The sequence below is a fragment of the Humulus lupulus genome, chromosome 6 (genome assembly GCF_963169125.1).
Source record: "Humulus lupulus chromosome 6, drHumLupu1.1, whole genome shotgun sequence".
NCBI lineage: Eukaryota > Viridiplantae > Streptophyta > Magnoliopsida > Rosales > Cannabaceae > Humulus > Humulus lupulus.
Genome location: NC_084798.1, coordinates 1,562,944 through 1,580,154, shown reverse-complemented (window position 1 = coordinate 1,580,154; position 17,211 = coordinate 1,562,944). Strand labels below are relative to the sequence as shown.

General features: G+C 34.3%; 2 protein-coding genes across 9 annotated transcripts; both read right to left on the bottom strand.

Annotated features, from left to right (window-relative positions):
- Positions 1–241: 241 nt before the first annotated feature.
- Positions 242–2,388, bottom strand: LOC133783592 (uncharacterized). Its single transcript, XM_062223244.1, has 4 exons — positions 1,713–2,388; positions 1,012–1,634; positions 769–861; positions 242–250 (listed from the first exon to the last, which is right to left on the bottom strand). Exons 1-4 carry the CDS (start codon positions 2,386–2,388, stop codon positions 242–244), a joined length of 1,401 nt encoding a protein of 466 aa, XP_062079228.1.
- Positions 2,389–7,069: 4,681 nt separating this feature from the next.
- On the bottom strand, positions 7,070–14,546 carry LOC133781343 (uncharacterized). 8 transcript variants are annotated; one of them, XM_062220298.1, is made up of 10 exons: positions 14,295–14,546; positions 13,346–13,409; positions 11,933–12,032; positions 9,563–11,273; positions 9,177–9,258; positions 9,027–9,076; positions 8,750–8,829; positions 8,114–8,182; positions 7,818–7,955; positions 7,070–7,401 (listed from the first exon to the last, which is right to left on the bottom strand). In XM_062220298.1, exons 4-9 carry the CDS (start codon positions 9,671–9,673, stop codon positions 7,907–7,909), a joined length of 441 nt encoding a protein of 146 aa, XP_062076282.1. In that variant the 5' UTR covers positions 9,674–11,273; positions 11,933–12,032; positions 13,346–13,409; positions 14,295–14,546; the 3' UTR covers positions 7,070–7,401; positions 7,818–7,906. The 8 variants fall into 8 exon arrangements, 4 of the variants coding, with proteins under 4 accessions (XP_062076282.1, XP_062076281.1, XP_062076283.1 ...); XM_062220297.1 differs by having other exon boundaries at positions 7,070–7,372; XM_062220299.1 differs by having other exon boundaries at positions 9,027–9,071; positions 9,177–9,271; positions 10,959–11,273.
- Positions 14,547–17,211: the final 2,665 nt, after the last annotated feature.

Genomic DNA, 17,211 nt, shown 5'->3' with positions numbered 1-17,211 from the left:
ATTCCACTTACTAACAGCTTCAATCTTTGATGGATCCACCGCAATACCATCTTTTGAGACTATATGGCCCAAAAATGCCACCTTCTCTAGCCAAAATTCACATTTCTTAAATTTGGCATAGAGTTGTTTTTCTTTTAATTTCTCCAACGGCAACCTCAAATGTTCCTCATGTTCTTCTTGGGATCGAGAATACACCAAGATATCATCAATAAACACTATTACAAACTTATCAAGGTAGTCCTTAAACACCCTGTTCATCAAGTCCATGAATGCAGCTGGAGCATTAGTTAATCCAAATGGCATCACAAGGAACTCATAATGGCCATACCGAGTTCGAAATGCGGTCTTTGGTACATCCTCTTCTCTAATCTTTAATTGATGATACCCAGATCTCAAATCAATCTTTGAAAACACTCCTCTTCCTTGTAATTGATCAAAAAGATCATCAATTCTAGGAAGTGGATACTTATTCTTGATTGTCAACTTGTTCAATTCTCTATAATCAATACACATTCGCATCGTCCCATCCTTTTTCTTCACAAATAGCACCGGAGCTCCCCATGGTGAAAAACTAGGCCTGATAAACTTTTTATCCAGGAGTTCTTGCAACTGTATCTTTAATTCCTTTAGTTCTGCTGGTGCCATTCTATAAGGTGCCTTGGACACAGGGGCTGTACCAGGAAGTAGCTCAATCACAAATTCAATTTCTCTGTCTGGAGGCAATCCCGGTAAATCTTCTGGAAATACTTCTAAGAAATCTCTAACTACCGGTACATCTTCCGGTTTTAACTTTTGCTCCTTATACGTGTCAACCACACTGGCGAGATAACCCACACATCCACTTTCCAACAGTCGCCTGGCCTTCATAGCAGAAATTAATGGAATGCAACTTTTTGATGTCGCTCCAGTAAACATAAACTCATCTTCCTCTGAAGGCTTAAATATCACTGTTTTCCTTCTACAATCAATAGTGGCATTATACTTTGAAAGCCAATCCATACCCAAAATCACCTCATAATCGGCCATCTCTAACATTATTAGATCAGCATATAATTCCCTACCATCAATGCAAATAGGAACCCCCCTCAACCAATGAGTAGAATACAGAATCTCTCCAGATGGTAACATTGTACTAAAAACTTCTGACAATTTTTCACACGATCTACCCAACCTTTTTACATATGTCAATGATGCAAATGAATGCGTGGCACCTGAATCTATTAATGCATGAGTGAGAATACCAGATGCAAAAATATCACCTGACACAACAGAGTTGTTGGTATCAGCATCAGCCTGAGTAATCGTGAACACCCTAGCATTTGTCCTCTGAGGTTCATCCTTCATTTGTTGGTTCTTCATCAATGGACAATCTTTGATAAAATTATCCCCCTTGCCACATTTGAAGCAGCTCTTAGTTAGAAGCCTGCACTCCCCGAAATGATTCTTTCCACAAGTTTGACATCGTGGCATTTGTTGGAATCCAGGTTGCCTATTTTGCTGACCTCCTTTAAATTTCTTATTCTGTCCTTGTCTAAATTGGAAATTCTGGGCCCCTCTTTTGTTGTCATTGTGAAAGCGGCTTTGTTCTTTGTTGAATGGAGTGTCTCTACGAGGCATGCTAGTAGCAGCTTTAGCTTTTGTTATTTTTTCTTCTCTGTGTTCAGCTCTCAAAGCTTTCTCCACAGCCTGAGCATAAGAAAGAGGCCCTGTACGTCCCATATCTACATCTCTAGCCAATTCTGGTTGTAGACCCTCCAGGAAGCGATTCACTCTACTAGTTTCAGTGTTAACCAAGTCTGGTGCAAACTTGGCTAACCGGTCAAATGTCCTGGCGTACTCAGCCACTGATAGATTCCCCTGTTGCAATCTAGTGAACTCACTTACTTTGGCAGTCAACACAGCTTCATTATAAAACTTCTCATTGAAGACCAGTTCAAATTCTGCCCAAGTCATCTGATTCACTTCTCTAGTCTGCTTAACCACTTCCCACCAGATCTTAGCATCCTTTTTAAGTGTATGTGCAGCACAAGAAACTTTTTCCCTGTCACTTAGTTGCATGAACTCAAAGATGTCTTCTAAAGAACTCTTCCAGTCTTGTGCGTCAAGTGGGTCAGTGCTACCTTCAAATACTGGTGGGCGTTGTTTTCGGAACCGTTCATATAATGGTTCCATGGGGTGCACTGCAGGTGGAGCTAGTGGAGGTGGAGCTTGTGGAGGTGTTGGAGTTTCAGTAGGTGGTGTTGGTGCTTGCCTTTGTCGTTGTTTTGCTAACAACTTCTCAATTTGTTCAGCCTGTCTATTCACCACCGCTCGAAGTTGAGCCATTTCTTGTTCATATTTATTGCTGCAAGAGCCTTCAGTAGCCCCCATTCCATGTTCATGATCCATCTGTGTTATTATATATCTTTTAAGACAAAATGTCCATAACTTATGTCATTTAGCCAATAAAGCACATGATGCATGCAACCAGCACATAATAAATGCACACATAAAACTTACAGATGAACTGAGCATTATCCTTTCCTCAATGTGTACATATGAACGGTCTACAAGAACATTTTAACCATGGCGCTCTGATACCAACTTGTAACACCCTCACTTATTTTAGTTAAAAACCATATTTGAGGTGTTACGTTTTAAAACTATATCATAATTTATTTCTGCGGAAGTCTGGACATTTTTTTTTTTTTTTTTTTTTTAAAACTTGAAAACTTATTTCACATTATTTACATTAAACATAAAGTGTGTCTCAAACATATTATACATAAGTATTAAATAACCCAATTTATTTTCAAAACATAACTTCATACTTTATTACAAACATCTCACTGATAACTGAAATAACCCACAAAAAGGTCGATGTGTTCATATGTACAAATCAGGGTCAGGACCATGCTTCAGTTCTCCTCATATCATTCACATATTTCTTTCTCTACCTGCAACACAAGACAACTGTGAGCCTAAAGCTCAGTAAGCAAAGTAATGCATGCAATGCTAATGATTACCCAATATCAATGGACATATACAACTTCTTTTTAAATTTTGGGCCCCTTAATATTGTGCACACTGTTTGAATTGGTCAATGCCTGCAGGGCTTGTTACACATACAATATAAAATCCCATGGGTTCTCCTCCGGCTAGCCATCACCAAGTAGGGCACATTAAAAACCTTATTCCATCGTTGCCCCGTCAGGCTCAAGAGTTAAGGCGGCCACACACTGTGGTGTCAATACATATAACAATAACTCATATGGAGGAGAAATAAAAACGGAAATATGGCAAACAATATAATTGGTTCACTAAAACCTAGCCCAAATTATTGGGCAGCCACTATAAGCCTATTATAGGCCTCCGTTTACACTTATTAACACTTTCATTTGCCTTTTCAAAACAGTGGCACTGAACTTAAACTTCTTATTACAACTTTCTTTTATGTTGCACAAAACTTGCAAAGACATCATATAATTAATCATCATAATATCATGCATGGTCTTATATCATATAATAATTTACCATATCACTATTATGCCATGCGTACAAATTTATGATGAAGTGTCACTGTATGTTAATACCACTTACTCACAAAATATTCATATAATGCATACTTTCACATAACACATAATTCTTGTGTTGCAGTTGAGTACTTTACTTACCTTTTGTCCACAATATATTTCACCGTGTAACAAGTGATGTCTTAGGTATTGATGTGCTTATCCTGACAATAGCATGGATTTCTCATCATAATGATGGCAGTAATACATTGAACTCTCATTTAAAAAATACCCATAAGACTTCATATCAAATTTCATACCCAAAACATGCCTAAAATGCCTTAAACCACCTAGATCGAGCATTAGATTTATCTTAGACATTTGGGGAAATTTTGACAGAGTTTCCCCTTAATTTTAGCTATCCTCAAATATCAAAATACACCAATAATCAACATCAATTAACCTGCCATAACCATATATCCCAAATACCAACATGATTCATCATAAAGTTATCATATACCGATTTTGATAAAATTCTTATCTCCTAGATCATTACCCAAATTAAATGAGTCTCCACATATATTCAAACATTTATAAACATATATACTCTCTTATAAACTCAATCAAATAACCAAAAATCATCTTGTACTCCAAGAACCCCAAAAACCTCATAAAACACAAAATTTCACTTACCGAGCAACTTTTCGGCGAAAACAATCTCTTCAAGCTTTTCTAAACCTCAAACCACTTGGAAACCCCAAGAAATATCTTAAAAAGGATAAAACACCATATATAAGTTCTCAGAAAATTCAAAAACATAGTTTAACTTCCAAGTACAAGAACTTACCATAAAAAGGCTAGAACTAAGCTTAATCTACTTCTTTGGCTTTGCTTTCACTTGGATCTCCTTAGAATTTCTTCAAACCAGCCAAGAAATGGTTTTTGGTTTTCTTTTCTCTCTGTTTTTCAGAATAATGGTCGTGCAAAGTGATAAGGTTTGATGAAAATTCCTTATTTTCAATGATTTAGCCTTATTGTCAAAAGTTGACACCTTTCATCTCATCATTTCACCTTTTGACTTATGAAAACCTTATCACTTCAATAATTTCGACTTAATCATCTGCTAGGCCTATTATCCTTATGTGTAAAACACTCACACCAAACCTTAGGTCCATATGACTTCATACCCAATAGTTATGCTTACCCGATCGAGCGTAGCGCACTTATGCTAAGCTCGTTTTGACTTTGCATCCATACCACTGATTATGTATACCTCCCATCAAGAATTGATCTAATGGTTCTAAAACCATTTTTACATCATCAATGAGACCTTAATCCTACCTCGATTACATTTGGTAAATCCATAAATACTCAATTTTACACCGAAATACTAGTAATCGACATTGTACTATTTTCCACTACTTAACCTATTTTGCCTTCTATATCTCACTTTCAACACTTAATTCCATGCCTTGTCCATATTTTTCATACTTTCTTATATCTTGAGCACATCAAACACCCATAAAAGACAACTCAAATGCCACAAGGTTAATAATATTGAGCATACATATAGACATCACATACACAACTTTTATACTTATACATGAAAACACTTATAAGAATATGCATATGCTCAAATTATACATATTGTATGATATGTAATGCAATGCAATCATGTGATTATTGGCTATATATATCAAAATAATGTGGGTGCTACATCATCGAACACCTGTCTTGTTTATGCAAGTGAAATGATCACTTATCTACAAAGCCCCGGTGACCCTATCGTCACATGGCTAATGGGAATGGAACCCACCTTAGTGACTTTTACAACTGTCACTCTTCTATTTAGGGCTATAAGCCCAGTATGGTTACCAGAACCATCAGTGTTAAATCACATATCTGATTAGGATTGACTTGATAGTCATCCACTCAGGAGGGCAGGATTCCTTATCCTAGATACCCATCATTACGTGAACTTATTTGCCTGCTTGAATAGGGTTATATTTGCTAGGCATGTGCCTTATGGTTTGATGACATGTTATTACTGTTCATGAGCATATTGAGTTTTCTTGCTGGGCTTCGACTCACGGGTTCTATATGGTGTATGTACAGGAAAAAGAAAGCTAGGCCATCCTTGAGTTGGAGAGCTTAGGTGGCGATGTGTACATATGTGGCTGCTTGACCACCACGGCCGAGGGTTGAAAGAGGAACTAGGGTTAAACCCTGTTTTGCCACTTAGATCGGCTGGTTGTAAATATTTTCTTATAATAGACCTTTAAATTATATTTTTGGGATCCCAATGTATACAGTAAATATTCTAATGAAACGTTATATCTTAACCAAAATTTGTAATCCCTAAACCGCTAATGATACTTAGTTACACGATTTTGGAAAAATGACTCGATTAGCGAGTTTATTACTGTTTATAAGGCACACCGTAGCGGTCCATGGAGTTTAGGGCGTTACAATAAGTCTCTAGCCGCTCCGGCTAAGATGCTCTCTTTGTGCCCTCTTAAATGGGGATCTTCCCCCTGCGCCTCCTTGATCCTCTCAAGGAGCGTAGACTGAAGAGTGATGTTGGCTAATCGACCAACCACAACCTCTATACCTATTTTAGTCATCTCCTCAGACTTCCTATCGAATATCTGCCTCGAACTGGACAACTGTCATGGGCCATTCCAACTCAGTGCGTCAGTCACTACATTGGCCTTTATAGGATGGTATATAATATCATAATCATAATCCTTCACCAATTACAGCCAACATCTCTGGCGCATATTCAAATATTTTTTAGTAAAGAAGTACTTCAAACTCTTATGGTCGGTGTATATCTCGCACTTCTCACCATATAAATAATGTCTCCAAATCTTAAGTGCAAATACCACCGCCGCCAATTCCAAATCATGTGTGAGATATCTCTGCTCATACTCCTTCAGCTGTCTCGATGCGTAGGCTATCACCTTTCTGGCTTGTATCAGTACACATCCCAAATCCTGTCTGGAAGCATCACAATAAACCACAAACTTCTCAATGTTCGATGGTAGAATCAATACTGGAGCGGTGATCAGTCGTCGCTTCAATTCCTTGAAAATGTTCTCACACCTGTTTGTCCACACATAACTACAAGAAAAAATGTTTTTAATAACATCGAAAATGTGTTATCAAAACATACGATAACACTTTCTGATGTGTTAAGACCGACTATGTTATCGTAGGTCAGGGTACTTTACATAACACTTTATCAGTGTTATACATATGTGTTATTGTATTGTCAATGATAACACAATTTCTGTGTTATTTTAATATATTGAAAAGTGTTGAATTATGTTATTTATAGTCGATTATATAACACTTTTTTTGTGTTATACTACACTTTAGTATAACACATTTTTCGTGTTATACTATACTTTAGTATAACACATTTTTTGTGTTATACTACACTTTAGTATAACACATTATTTGTGTTATACTACACTTTAGTATAACAAATGTGTTATATTAGCTTAGAGAAACATAATCTTTTTTTACTTACACAAAACTAGGAAAACAAATATGAAAGTTGAAGCCAAATAAGGTAACATAAATAGATTTTTATTAATTACTCAAATGTAATTACAATATTTAGTCTACTAGTCTAGGCTTAAGAAATCATATTACAACATAATTTATGCCCAATTCAGATTCCTTTATCACTAAATACAAAACAAGAAATGTATACAAAAATTAGTGAAATACATTCTTCCATTCTTCGCATCAATATCTCGATGGCTTTGCAGTTTCTTTGAAACTGTTATGCTTCAAAAATAGGTCAATAAATGCCACCTTCAAGTTCTTAACCTCTCTATCTAATTCACTTGGTGTCCTTTGCCTGCAAGATCCTAGAAAATGGAGTAGGATCCACCAAAAACTGAGATAAGTCTACAGATCAGTGCTTGAAGTATCACACATGAGAAAATACAAGGAATGATATTCAGCATATAATCACACCGAACAACATACATGAGCAGGGGAATTAATTTCAATAATAAAGAAGGGCAGGAAGAAGCATCGTCTTTTTAAATTCAGAAATGAAAGTGAATGAGAAAATCAAAGAGGATAGAGAATGAATGAACTGAACTTTATTGAAATATATAGAAGTGTTAAATAGAAGAAGAGAATACATCACTTATAATGAGCTAAAAATTCAAGTAAGACTAACAGATTCATAGAAAACCATAACAGATCTAGCAGCTACCACTTAATAGATAAAATTTGTAGTAATAAAAGTACTACAATCTTTCCATTAATCATTTATAGTGTGCACAAGGGAAATAAAAAGCCCACCTGTTCAGATGATGTTAGAATGGTTTCCATTTTCTGAGTTGTTACTTTGGTTGTACACAGAGTTGGGCATGGTAGAGCTGAGTCTGCCCTCAAAGTATGTGGAGTAAGGAGAGTACTTGGCACATTGCTCCTTCCATCCTACAAAAAAAAAAAAAACATAACATTATGCCTCTTAAATGCCTGTATCAAGTCAAGAACAGGAACAACAAAAGTAGTTCACAATAGAATGTTGGAATCGGAGAACAAAAAATGAAAATGAATAATATTTAAGTGTAGTAGAGATTGTTGGTGAGAACTTGCAAGGCATCAGCAGGGAAATTGTTCTCATCAAACAAGACATGGTAGTGAGTAGGCCGACTGGTTCCCTGCAAGAGTATATATTACAAGACATAACTTTCATTAATACTCTATATTAATTAACAAAGACATTAAACATGACCAAAGCAAAAAAATTGAACCTGAATTCCAGCATGACTGTTATGGTAGAAGTCAAATTCATTTAATTTCTAAAATTTCTTTTCACCATTATCAGATGCAAGAGAATGATAACTTGGGGAAGAAAAAATCAATTTACTCTAGCATATAAAAATAGATTTTTCCACTGTAAGAACATTTTAGAAAAGTAAATTACAAATAAAAGAATTTTAACAAGAAATCATAACTAAATCTATTTTAATAGTATTGTAAAGTATTAGAAATAAATTGTAGACTAAAACTATCCAATCTAAGATACATTTTAAAAGAAATCATAAACAAAATCAAAATTTGGGGTGTGGGCAACACAGGGAAGGTCACTCTTCTAAAGTAACATATCAACGAAAAAAACCAAAACTTACCTTAATGATGATGCGGTAAGCTCTGATACATTCCACTAGAGTAAGAACATTGCAATGTACTCTAATAGTGAGAAATATATAGAAGAAATGGCTTACCTCACCAAGGTGTTGCAAAATACCATAAATTCCACCAAATATTGTACAGAATGCCATATCTGTGTGTCCATGAAATATACCTGTAAAGTAGAAATAAAATAATGTGTCAAGCATTTATGCTAGACCAGGTTGATCTATAAACTAAGCTTCTAACTTCTTCCCTAATTCTTTGTTCAAGATATTTTACAGTGTTCGTCATTAATAAATTTAAACTAAGATGGGCTTCCATAACTAGTGTAGATATTATCAAGAAGCGAGTATGACAAACAACACTCACAACTACTATAGGAGCCCATACTGCAATTATTGCACCAGCGTTATTCTGTACTGCAAGAGAAGCAATTTTTTTGGGGGTTAGATTTAGTAGCTATACCAGGTTTTTGATTAATTTTTTTGGACAAACTATATACAAAGGAACAGAGAAAACCTTTTGGGAAAAGCTCATGCCAGTCATAACTTTTCACACCAATTTTCATGATCTGCTTTGTTGGTCCTATGAGAGGCTTTATCTGCATTATTCCACTGGCCGCAGTTAACAGTAAGTATGCTTTCATGTTTATATTTAACTAGCATAAGAATCAGAAAGATTACAATGAACAGAAATGCTAAGAATTAATTAGCTCTGATTTTATATTTAACTAAAATCTGTTTCTTGTCAAGAAAGCGAAATAATAGCAAAAATATGAATTCTAGTATATTTCTTAAACCTTCAAAGTAATGCTAGTTGCAAAATTCAACATCTAAGAAAAAACTTGGTGCAAGATTGATCTAGAACTTTTAAAAGAAGAAACAATGCCTTTGTGATGAACTTACCTGTGTCCAAGCAAGTGGAGTGAATATTCTCGAATTCAAAGAAAAACAAGGAGATAACTCAAGTGATAGTGCAAATTGGGTGGCAGAAGTAGTCATAAGATTCTCTGCCATTCAAGAGCCACAAGTTCACAGTTAAAGTAACAGTTAACACCAACTAAAGTTTTACTAGTCTTAAAAATACACATGGAAAACTTTTTAAAACATGAAAACACATCTTAATTTCTTTAGTGTTAATTGAAGATATAGAGGACAAGGTGATTGTTCTTTCTTCTTCATCAAATTAATAAAAGAAACATAGGAATAGGAAAAGTACATGGCATATTTAAATTGCAAAGAATAAACACAAATTCATTATAGAAGTAACAAGAGCAACCCATTAAATGTAACAAATGTATTATTAGAGAGCCCTCAGATCTCATAGCTATATCAGATCATTAACAATATTAACCACAGATTATTTTCAAAGCCCATTTACATCTTCACCCACCTCGTAAGAGATAGAGAGAGTAGCAGTAGTAGTAGTAAAGAAGGAATGAAAGAGAGACAGATAGATAGATATGATGGTGGTGGTGGCGATAATGAGGCGGCAAAGATGTAAAGGGCAATTATGAAAAGCCAAGGAGAATTTGTTTCCAATAATGAGTTTTTCCATCACAGGGCAGAAATACTATTATACATGATATAATCATCACTAGAAGTCAATTGAAAAGATAAGTGAACAATACAATGCAGAAATAAACACAAAAATGAAGTGAAAGTTCCTCCCTTTAAGTGGGTAGGTTCATATAAAGCTTTCTAGGCTGCATGTCCATCAATTAACGCAGCAAAAAAACTACTCATAAACATTTTCCATCATCTATTAAAGAACCCATTAACATACCAAACCAGAACAACAAAATAAACATTGAGTGAGAAAAATGCATAGAAAAAAGCTCAAACTAGAGCGATAATCATAGAGATTGAGTTCAGTTGAAAATTAAATATGATTTTTCAAGAGAATGCGAGTGAGGACGGGAGCTTAAGGATTGCAAAACATAGGTAGAGCGAGAGTATGAGAGACAATTAAATTTGCAATACAAACAACCAGAAACTAACTTATTGATGTTATTTAGAAGATGTAAACAACTGGGAATGGGACAAGTTAAAATATCGTCACAAATGAGAAACTCAAAGTCAGACGTGATCTAAGGATACGGTACAAAGTAACAAATGTGATCATCCACTGATGAAACAAACAGGCATTAGAGAAGTAACAAGAAAAAACCATTAAATGTAATCACGTGAAAAATATAACTTGTTTATTGAAAAATATATTATATTTTTTTCTACTCATCTCTGGACAGAAAAACAAAGAAAAAAATGTGTAGCCAGTTTTAATCAATAGGAAGGAGCATACCTCATCTAATTGATGGCCTTTATTGTGCATGTCCACTGTCATTCAGTAAGCAAGCAAATACAACTTCTCCTTACAGAAATATTTTATTAGGATATGAAAGGTATTATAATTAGGACTGATAGCTAATTCATCCATTTTCTTTAACATTTCCATTACGCTCTCCATATCACCTGCAGTAAGCACAGAGCATAGTGTTAAACATCACCAAGTCGTATGTGTCATATCTTGCTTCAAAATCCTTGGCCAACTGCTTTGCTTCTTCCAAAAGCCCACCTCTGCAGAATGCTGAAATCATGATACTGTAGGAATAACCATCTGCCAGAGGAAAAATACATCATTTCAGCACAATGATAGTCTGTATAATTATACTAGATGACCTATGGAAAGCATGCAAAACGACAGCTATGCCCATCAAAGCTCATGTTGATTAAACTGAATCTATCAAATTTGAGAGTAAAGTTGCAACAAAGATTCCTTTATAACTTTACTACTGTTGAAAGACACATATTATTGAAGGTGCATTATCAGTATTATAAACTTTTTGATACAAGATCTAAAACAATGTTATTCCAGGGCAAACTTTCTAATACTTGGATTCAAGGATCTGCCACAGGACATCTCATGACTAGGGTCAAAATACCAAATAAATGCGTTGAGGGTTCCTTATGTATGTAGGTTCCGAAGTCCCTTCTCAATTGCATTGAGTGAAAACTAATTTTAGTGTAGCATGCATAGCATTTTAACATTCGTGTTGAACACTTCTTGTCCAAATCTTAAGACCTTAATTAGAAACCCTAGTAAAAATCAAATTAAGTTATGAACAGGATTTTGGGGGCATGACAAATGATATGTTTAGTTTGATAACCTAAAGAACTAGATGCTTATGCTTTTTAGTGCATCGTGCATTAGTAAGAAGGCAATTCACAGTTTGATGTCTAAAAGAAGCCTACTTAACAACTTTATTCACTGCATACCTGAGCTAACGCATTTCTCAAGCATTTCATCAAAAACTGATTTAGCTTCATTGGTCAGTCTAGTCTTAGCAAGTGCATTCATCAATAAACAGTATGGCATCTGAAAATAGATTGATGATGAGTGACAAACATACAATCACAAAAGGAAAAAAAAAACTGGAGCTAATAAAAAGTGTAGGTAGCATTCCCCCAGGGGCCAAAAGGAAATGAATATAGATTTTTAGTAAAATTACAAAGAACTCTAAGTTGCCATGAATCATAACCAAATGTTTGACAAGAGACGAGCATATATTGTTAGTTCCAAAACATTTTAAAAAAAAATTAATCAATCAATCAACAAACAAAATGGCTATGCTTACTTGACAGATTTGATATTAAATTGAATGACCAAAGGAAATTTTGTTGTTTTGGAATTAAGATAATTAGTCATATCATCTCAAAAGAAGAACAAATAAGTAAAAAGCAAGTTGAAAGTTTCACAACACAAAGACAAACATTGCTAGTAGTTGTAGCAAAAAGAAATAAATGAGACAAGAGAGAGAGAGAAAGAGAGAGAGAGAGAGAGAGAGAGAGAGAGAGAGAGAGAGAGACAAGGCTTATAATGCAAAACCATGAAATTGCTTCTGAAAATTAGATTTTAACAAACTATAGTTTAGCAAACTTTACTGATGTAAAATATAATTCATAAAACATTGTACTCCATATTTATTCCATTCAATACTCTAAGGAGTACATTCCAAAATCCTAAACTTGTGCAAAAAATAGTATATATTTTATTAAGTGTACCACATAGTTTAATTTCTACATTTGTTACAATGTTGTACTACATAGTTCATGGTACTTTCAATTAGATACTGACAATTTTTATATACAAGACACTGAAATATAGAAAAACTTGACAAACCTCTGATTCATTTTGTATGTACTAAGCACATACTTGAGAACAAACAAACAATCATGGACTAAAGAAATAGAATTACACAAATATGACCATTCTATTATACAAGAAACTAGCTATATATGAATCTAGTATTTTTGTATTTATTTTACATTTTCCAAAAATGTTCTAATCTATAGTCTTAAAGGCATCAATTAATTTGTTGATATGCTCATAATCATCATCTCTATCATCATATATAATCATTGTCAAAACCAATCAGAACATAACCATATAATAGATACAAACAATTGAGACTATCAATCTTTTTCAGCATTAAATCATGAAACTAAAAGTTGACCAATTAAAAATATATTACTTGAGCAGTTTTCTGCAATTAATAACACACACAAAATACAAAAAAAAAAAAAAAAAAAGAAAGAGAAAAAAAAATGGTCATTTACTCAATTTTTTTCTCCATTTTCAATAAACATGTAAATTTTTTATTTATACATCTATAATATCTATCACAATACCTTAAAATTTAAATTTGTCAATAACCAAATTAGCTTTGGCTCCTTGACCACTCTGTCTGGTTTCCTAAAACCATGCCAAACAAGAAGAGAATAAATCAACACCAAATTTCTTGCACACCAAATTATCAGAAGCTTGCCTATGAACCCAAATTTGAGTTGCTGGATATAGTTAATGGAAACATTAAATATATTGTTTTAATAGATATGTAAGACTGTTACACACTGAAAACTTGAACAAAAAGCATAGATTATTTAAAGATTTACCTCTAAAAATAGCAGTAAAATCATTCAACAATGTGTTGTTCTTTGAAACGTTCAAGACTCAAATCAACCAAGAGAGACCGAAAATGACCAAGAGAGAAGCAGTTTGGGTGAGGAGAACAATGGGGTAGTTTGGTCTATGAAGCTTGCGGCAAAGCTTCAAAAGTCAATGGAAGAAGAGTGTCATGGTTGATAAGTGTCATGGTCAAACATTGAGAAGAGTGTGGTGGCTAAGATGAGGAAGGAAGAAGTGTTTTTAGGGTTTATGTTGAAGTGTTTTTAGTGTGGAAGCTTCATACATAGGAAATAAAATGATTTTTTAAAACAGTTCTCATGCCAATGAGCTTGCATAGAAAAGAATGAATGTGGGTTTCTCTTCAAGGATTTTTTTTTTCTCTCCTTGAAGAATTTATTACTAAATAATAAATTTGACTAGTTCTAGACTTTGGTTATGCATATTTAGTGTAGAGAGCATCTTGTTAAGTTGAATTTGTATCTCTCCTTTGGTAAATAAGAGTATTATGCCTCATACAACATGAATAAACAAATATAAGAATATATATACAAATGAAGCCCACGATTCTCTCTAATATACAAAGTTTATAAATCCATGAACAATTACAATCTACATCATCACTAACATACAAATATAAAATGTAGTTCATGCAATATAAAGAGGTACACATACTCAAGTATCTTAGATAAGAGGTCAAATGCAGGACTTTTTGAAGAGATGTTTACAAAACCCTGAAGCCTGTGATTGTCACTGTAAAAAGCATACACAAGAAAGAAAAATAAAACATAAATAAAATCAAAACACGGCAAAAAAAAAAGGAAAGGGAAGGGAAGGAAGATCACAATTGAGAGTGAAATAAATTAATCTGTTACAGTGACCACTATAAACAGTCTGTTTAAAATATTATATGTATCAAGAGCATACTACTTATGACACTACAAAAAAGGAGACTTTTGCCGGCGCAAATTTGCGCCGGCAAAAACCATGGAGTCTTCGCCGACGCAATTTTGCGCCGGCAAAGAATCGCGTCGTATCTCCGTCGCTAATGTCACTTTTTCCGACGCAAATATAATGTGCCGGCAATGGCCTTTTTTGGCGACGAAAAAATACGCCGGTGAAAATATGGATGCGCCGGTAAAAAAATCTGTCACGATATTGTGGAAAACACTTTTAGCGGCGCAATAATGCGCCGGCAATAGTTTAATTTTTTAGTGGCGCATTTTTGCGCCGGTAAAAGTGTATATGTGAAGGTAAGATTGAAACTTTTTGCCGACGTAATTTTGCGCCGGTAAAAGTATTTTTAAAATAATAATTTTTATTAAATTATTAATATTATTTTCAATATATTAATATTAATTAATAATTTTCAATTTTAATATATTAATAATTATTTAATTTTTTAGTAATATTATTTAATTAGAAATAAAATTAAAATTAAAATGTTATAAATAAATAAATAAAAAATTACAACTATTAATATTTATTGTCTCCACCAAACATGAAAATATAAAAGTAATTTAGTAAAATAAATGTCTCATAAATTAAATTTTAAATAAATAGAAAAAAAGTTCTACAAATGAGTACTGGCCGCCTCATCATTCCCGCCCCCGTCAGCATCATCGTCCTCGTCCGAATCCTGGTCTGGTAAGTCAACAGTAAAACCAGGAGCCAATTGACCAACCTGCTTCAACAAAGCACTGAGCAGGAGATCTTGACGCCGTTGACGACTCTCAAGTTTAGTTGTATGCTTCTTTAGGTTCTGATTTTCTAGCATAATGTCCTGATTTTGCTGCAAAATGGTGTCCACTTCAGGTGGCAATTGCCCGGACATTTGAGAAGTTGACGAAGATGCTGCCCTCTTTGCGCCAATTGCCTTCAACCTAGGCAACCCCCCAAACCCTTTCTTATAACGCGAGCGGGGTCCAAGGACATCTGTGACAATATCCATATCAGGCGGGAAATGACCGTCGACATTATCGCCGACACAAGAAGCAGCAGATGATGCAGGGGCCGTACTCTGCGATGCTCGACGTTCGGTCATCTCATTCTGCACAATAAAAAGCACGTATTTCGAATTCCATTATAACATTATTTGAAAACCTAACTTATAAATTTTTAATATAACAACATATAAAATATAACTTTATTATCTATCTGCCAACATCCTATCATTAATGACTGCAGACCAGTGATTGAAAAAGAATGTAATTAATTTTGTTCCCGTATCAGGGAGCAAGTGGGCTAAAGTAAATTTGGTCATGAAAATCCATATCTGAATACAGTCATGAAGATGTTGTTGATATATACAGTAAGTGCAGTTAATTTCATTAATGGGGAATTTACGTCTCCAAACATATATATCAACTACATTTGCATGTCTCTCATTCAGATATGGATTTTCATGACCAAATTTACTTTAGCCCGCAAGCTCCCTGATACGGGGACAACATTAGTTACATTCTTTTTTTATCTTAGTCCACAATCATTAATTATAAAAATATTGGCACATAGATTATAAAGATTTCATTGTTAAAAATTTAATTAATAATTAATAAATAATTACTAATTGACAACAACCAATTAATAATTAATATTTATTAATTATTTACTAAACTTTTTTAAAGTTAAATGATCCTAAATTAGTTAAGGTTATGCAACTTACATGTTTTGTCGCCGCTGCATCACTAATCCACTTATCCTTCTTCTTGTGCAGGTGCTCGAATGTGTCGATCATGCTCGGGAGCTGGCCAGTAGATGGGTCCATCTACAAAAATAAATTATTTAAACATTGTGACATTTATAATATTTTCGTAAATGTAAGGATATAAGTTATTATAATTTACGTGATCATAAACATGGGCAACGATGGATTTGGAACCGTGTCCTCCTGGTATGGTCATTTTAGCTCGAGCTTCTTTATTTTTCTTCGATATACGCTTCAAAAAGAAAACAGTACTCATTAATCTAAATTGTAATTTTATAATTAAAAATTAATGTAAAATGTACGGCATACCTGGTGAGAATCAGAAGCCCAAAAATCACACAGAACTGCCCAATCAGAAGAAGTGATCGACACAAAAGGTTTTGACTTCGCTCTCTCATTGTCCACCTCTCCTCCAACATCTACCCAATGTTTCTTCATCGTGTGGCGCCAATTAGTCAGATGTTTTTGCATTTGTCTTACCATGACATCGTTGATTACTGGATTGTCTTCTGGATAAATGAATTTTTCCTAAAATCACAATTAAAATTGGAATTTGTTAAAATATTATGAAGATAGACAAAATATTTAATAATGAGTTATTAAAGGTTTAAAGAATGCTTACAGATAGTCTCTTTCGAATAACTTCGATATCAGCTGGTTTTACTTGTTCCCAAGCTAGTGTAGTTGGGGGTACGGTGCTACGCAAATAACGAGCCATGGAATTGTTGAACCACTTGCCGTACTTTTGAATAGCTTTTCCAGTTTCTTTATCAAACTCTACTTTCAAATGAGTAACTTTTTTGATGGCCAGCTCCTTCTCGATATTGGCACCGTAATAAGCTCCCATGCCTCTCTTAGAGCCACCACCTGTGTCATTACTTGTTT

What these genes read in the sequence shown, in the direction of transcription:
- LOC133783592 (XM_062223244.1), bottom strand. Translation starts at nt 2,388, where the DNA reads ATGGATCATGAACATGGAATGGGGGCTACTGAAGGCTCTTGCAGCAAT. An exon ending in TAGAGATGTAGATATGGGAC is followed by an intron (nt 1,635 to 1,712) that starts GTACAGGGCCTC and finishes AAATAACAAAAG; the next exon opens with CTAAAGCTGCTACTAGCATG. An exon ending in TAGAGATGGCCGATTATGAG is followed by an intron (nt 862 to 1,011) that starts GTGATTTTGGGT and finishes TCTGCTATGAAG; the next exon opens with GCCAGGCGACTGTTGGAAAG.
- LOC133781343 (XM_062220296.1), bottom strand. Translation starts at nt 9,673, where the DNA reads ATGGCAGAGAATCTTATGACTACTTCTGCCACCCAATTTGCACTATCA. An exon ending in TATGGGCTCCTATAGTAGTT is followed by an intron (nt 8,830 to 9,026) that starts GTGAGTGTTGTT and finishes TCTACTTTACAG; the next exon opens with GTATATTTCATGGACACACA. An exon ending in TTTTGCAACACCTTGGTGAG is followed by an intron (nt 8,183 to 8,749) that starts GTAAGCCATTTC and finishes ATACTCTTGCAG; the next exon opens with GGAACCAGTCGGCCTACTCA.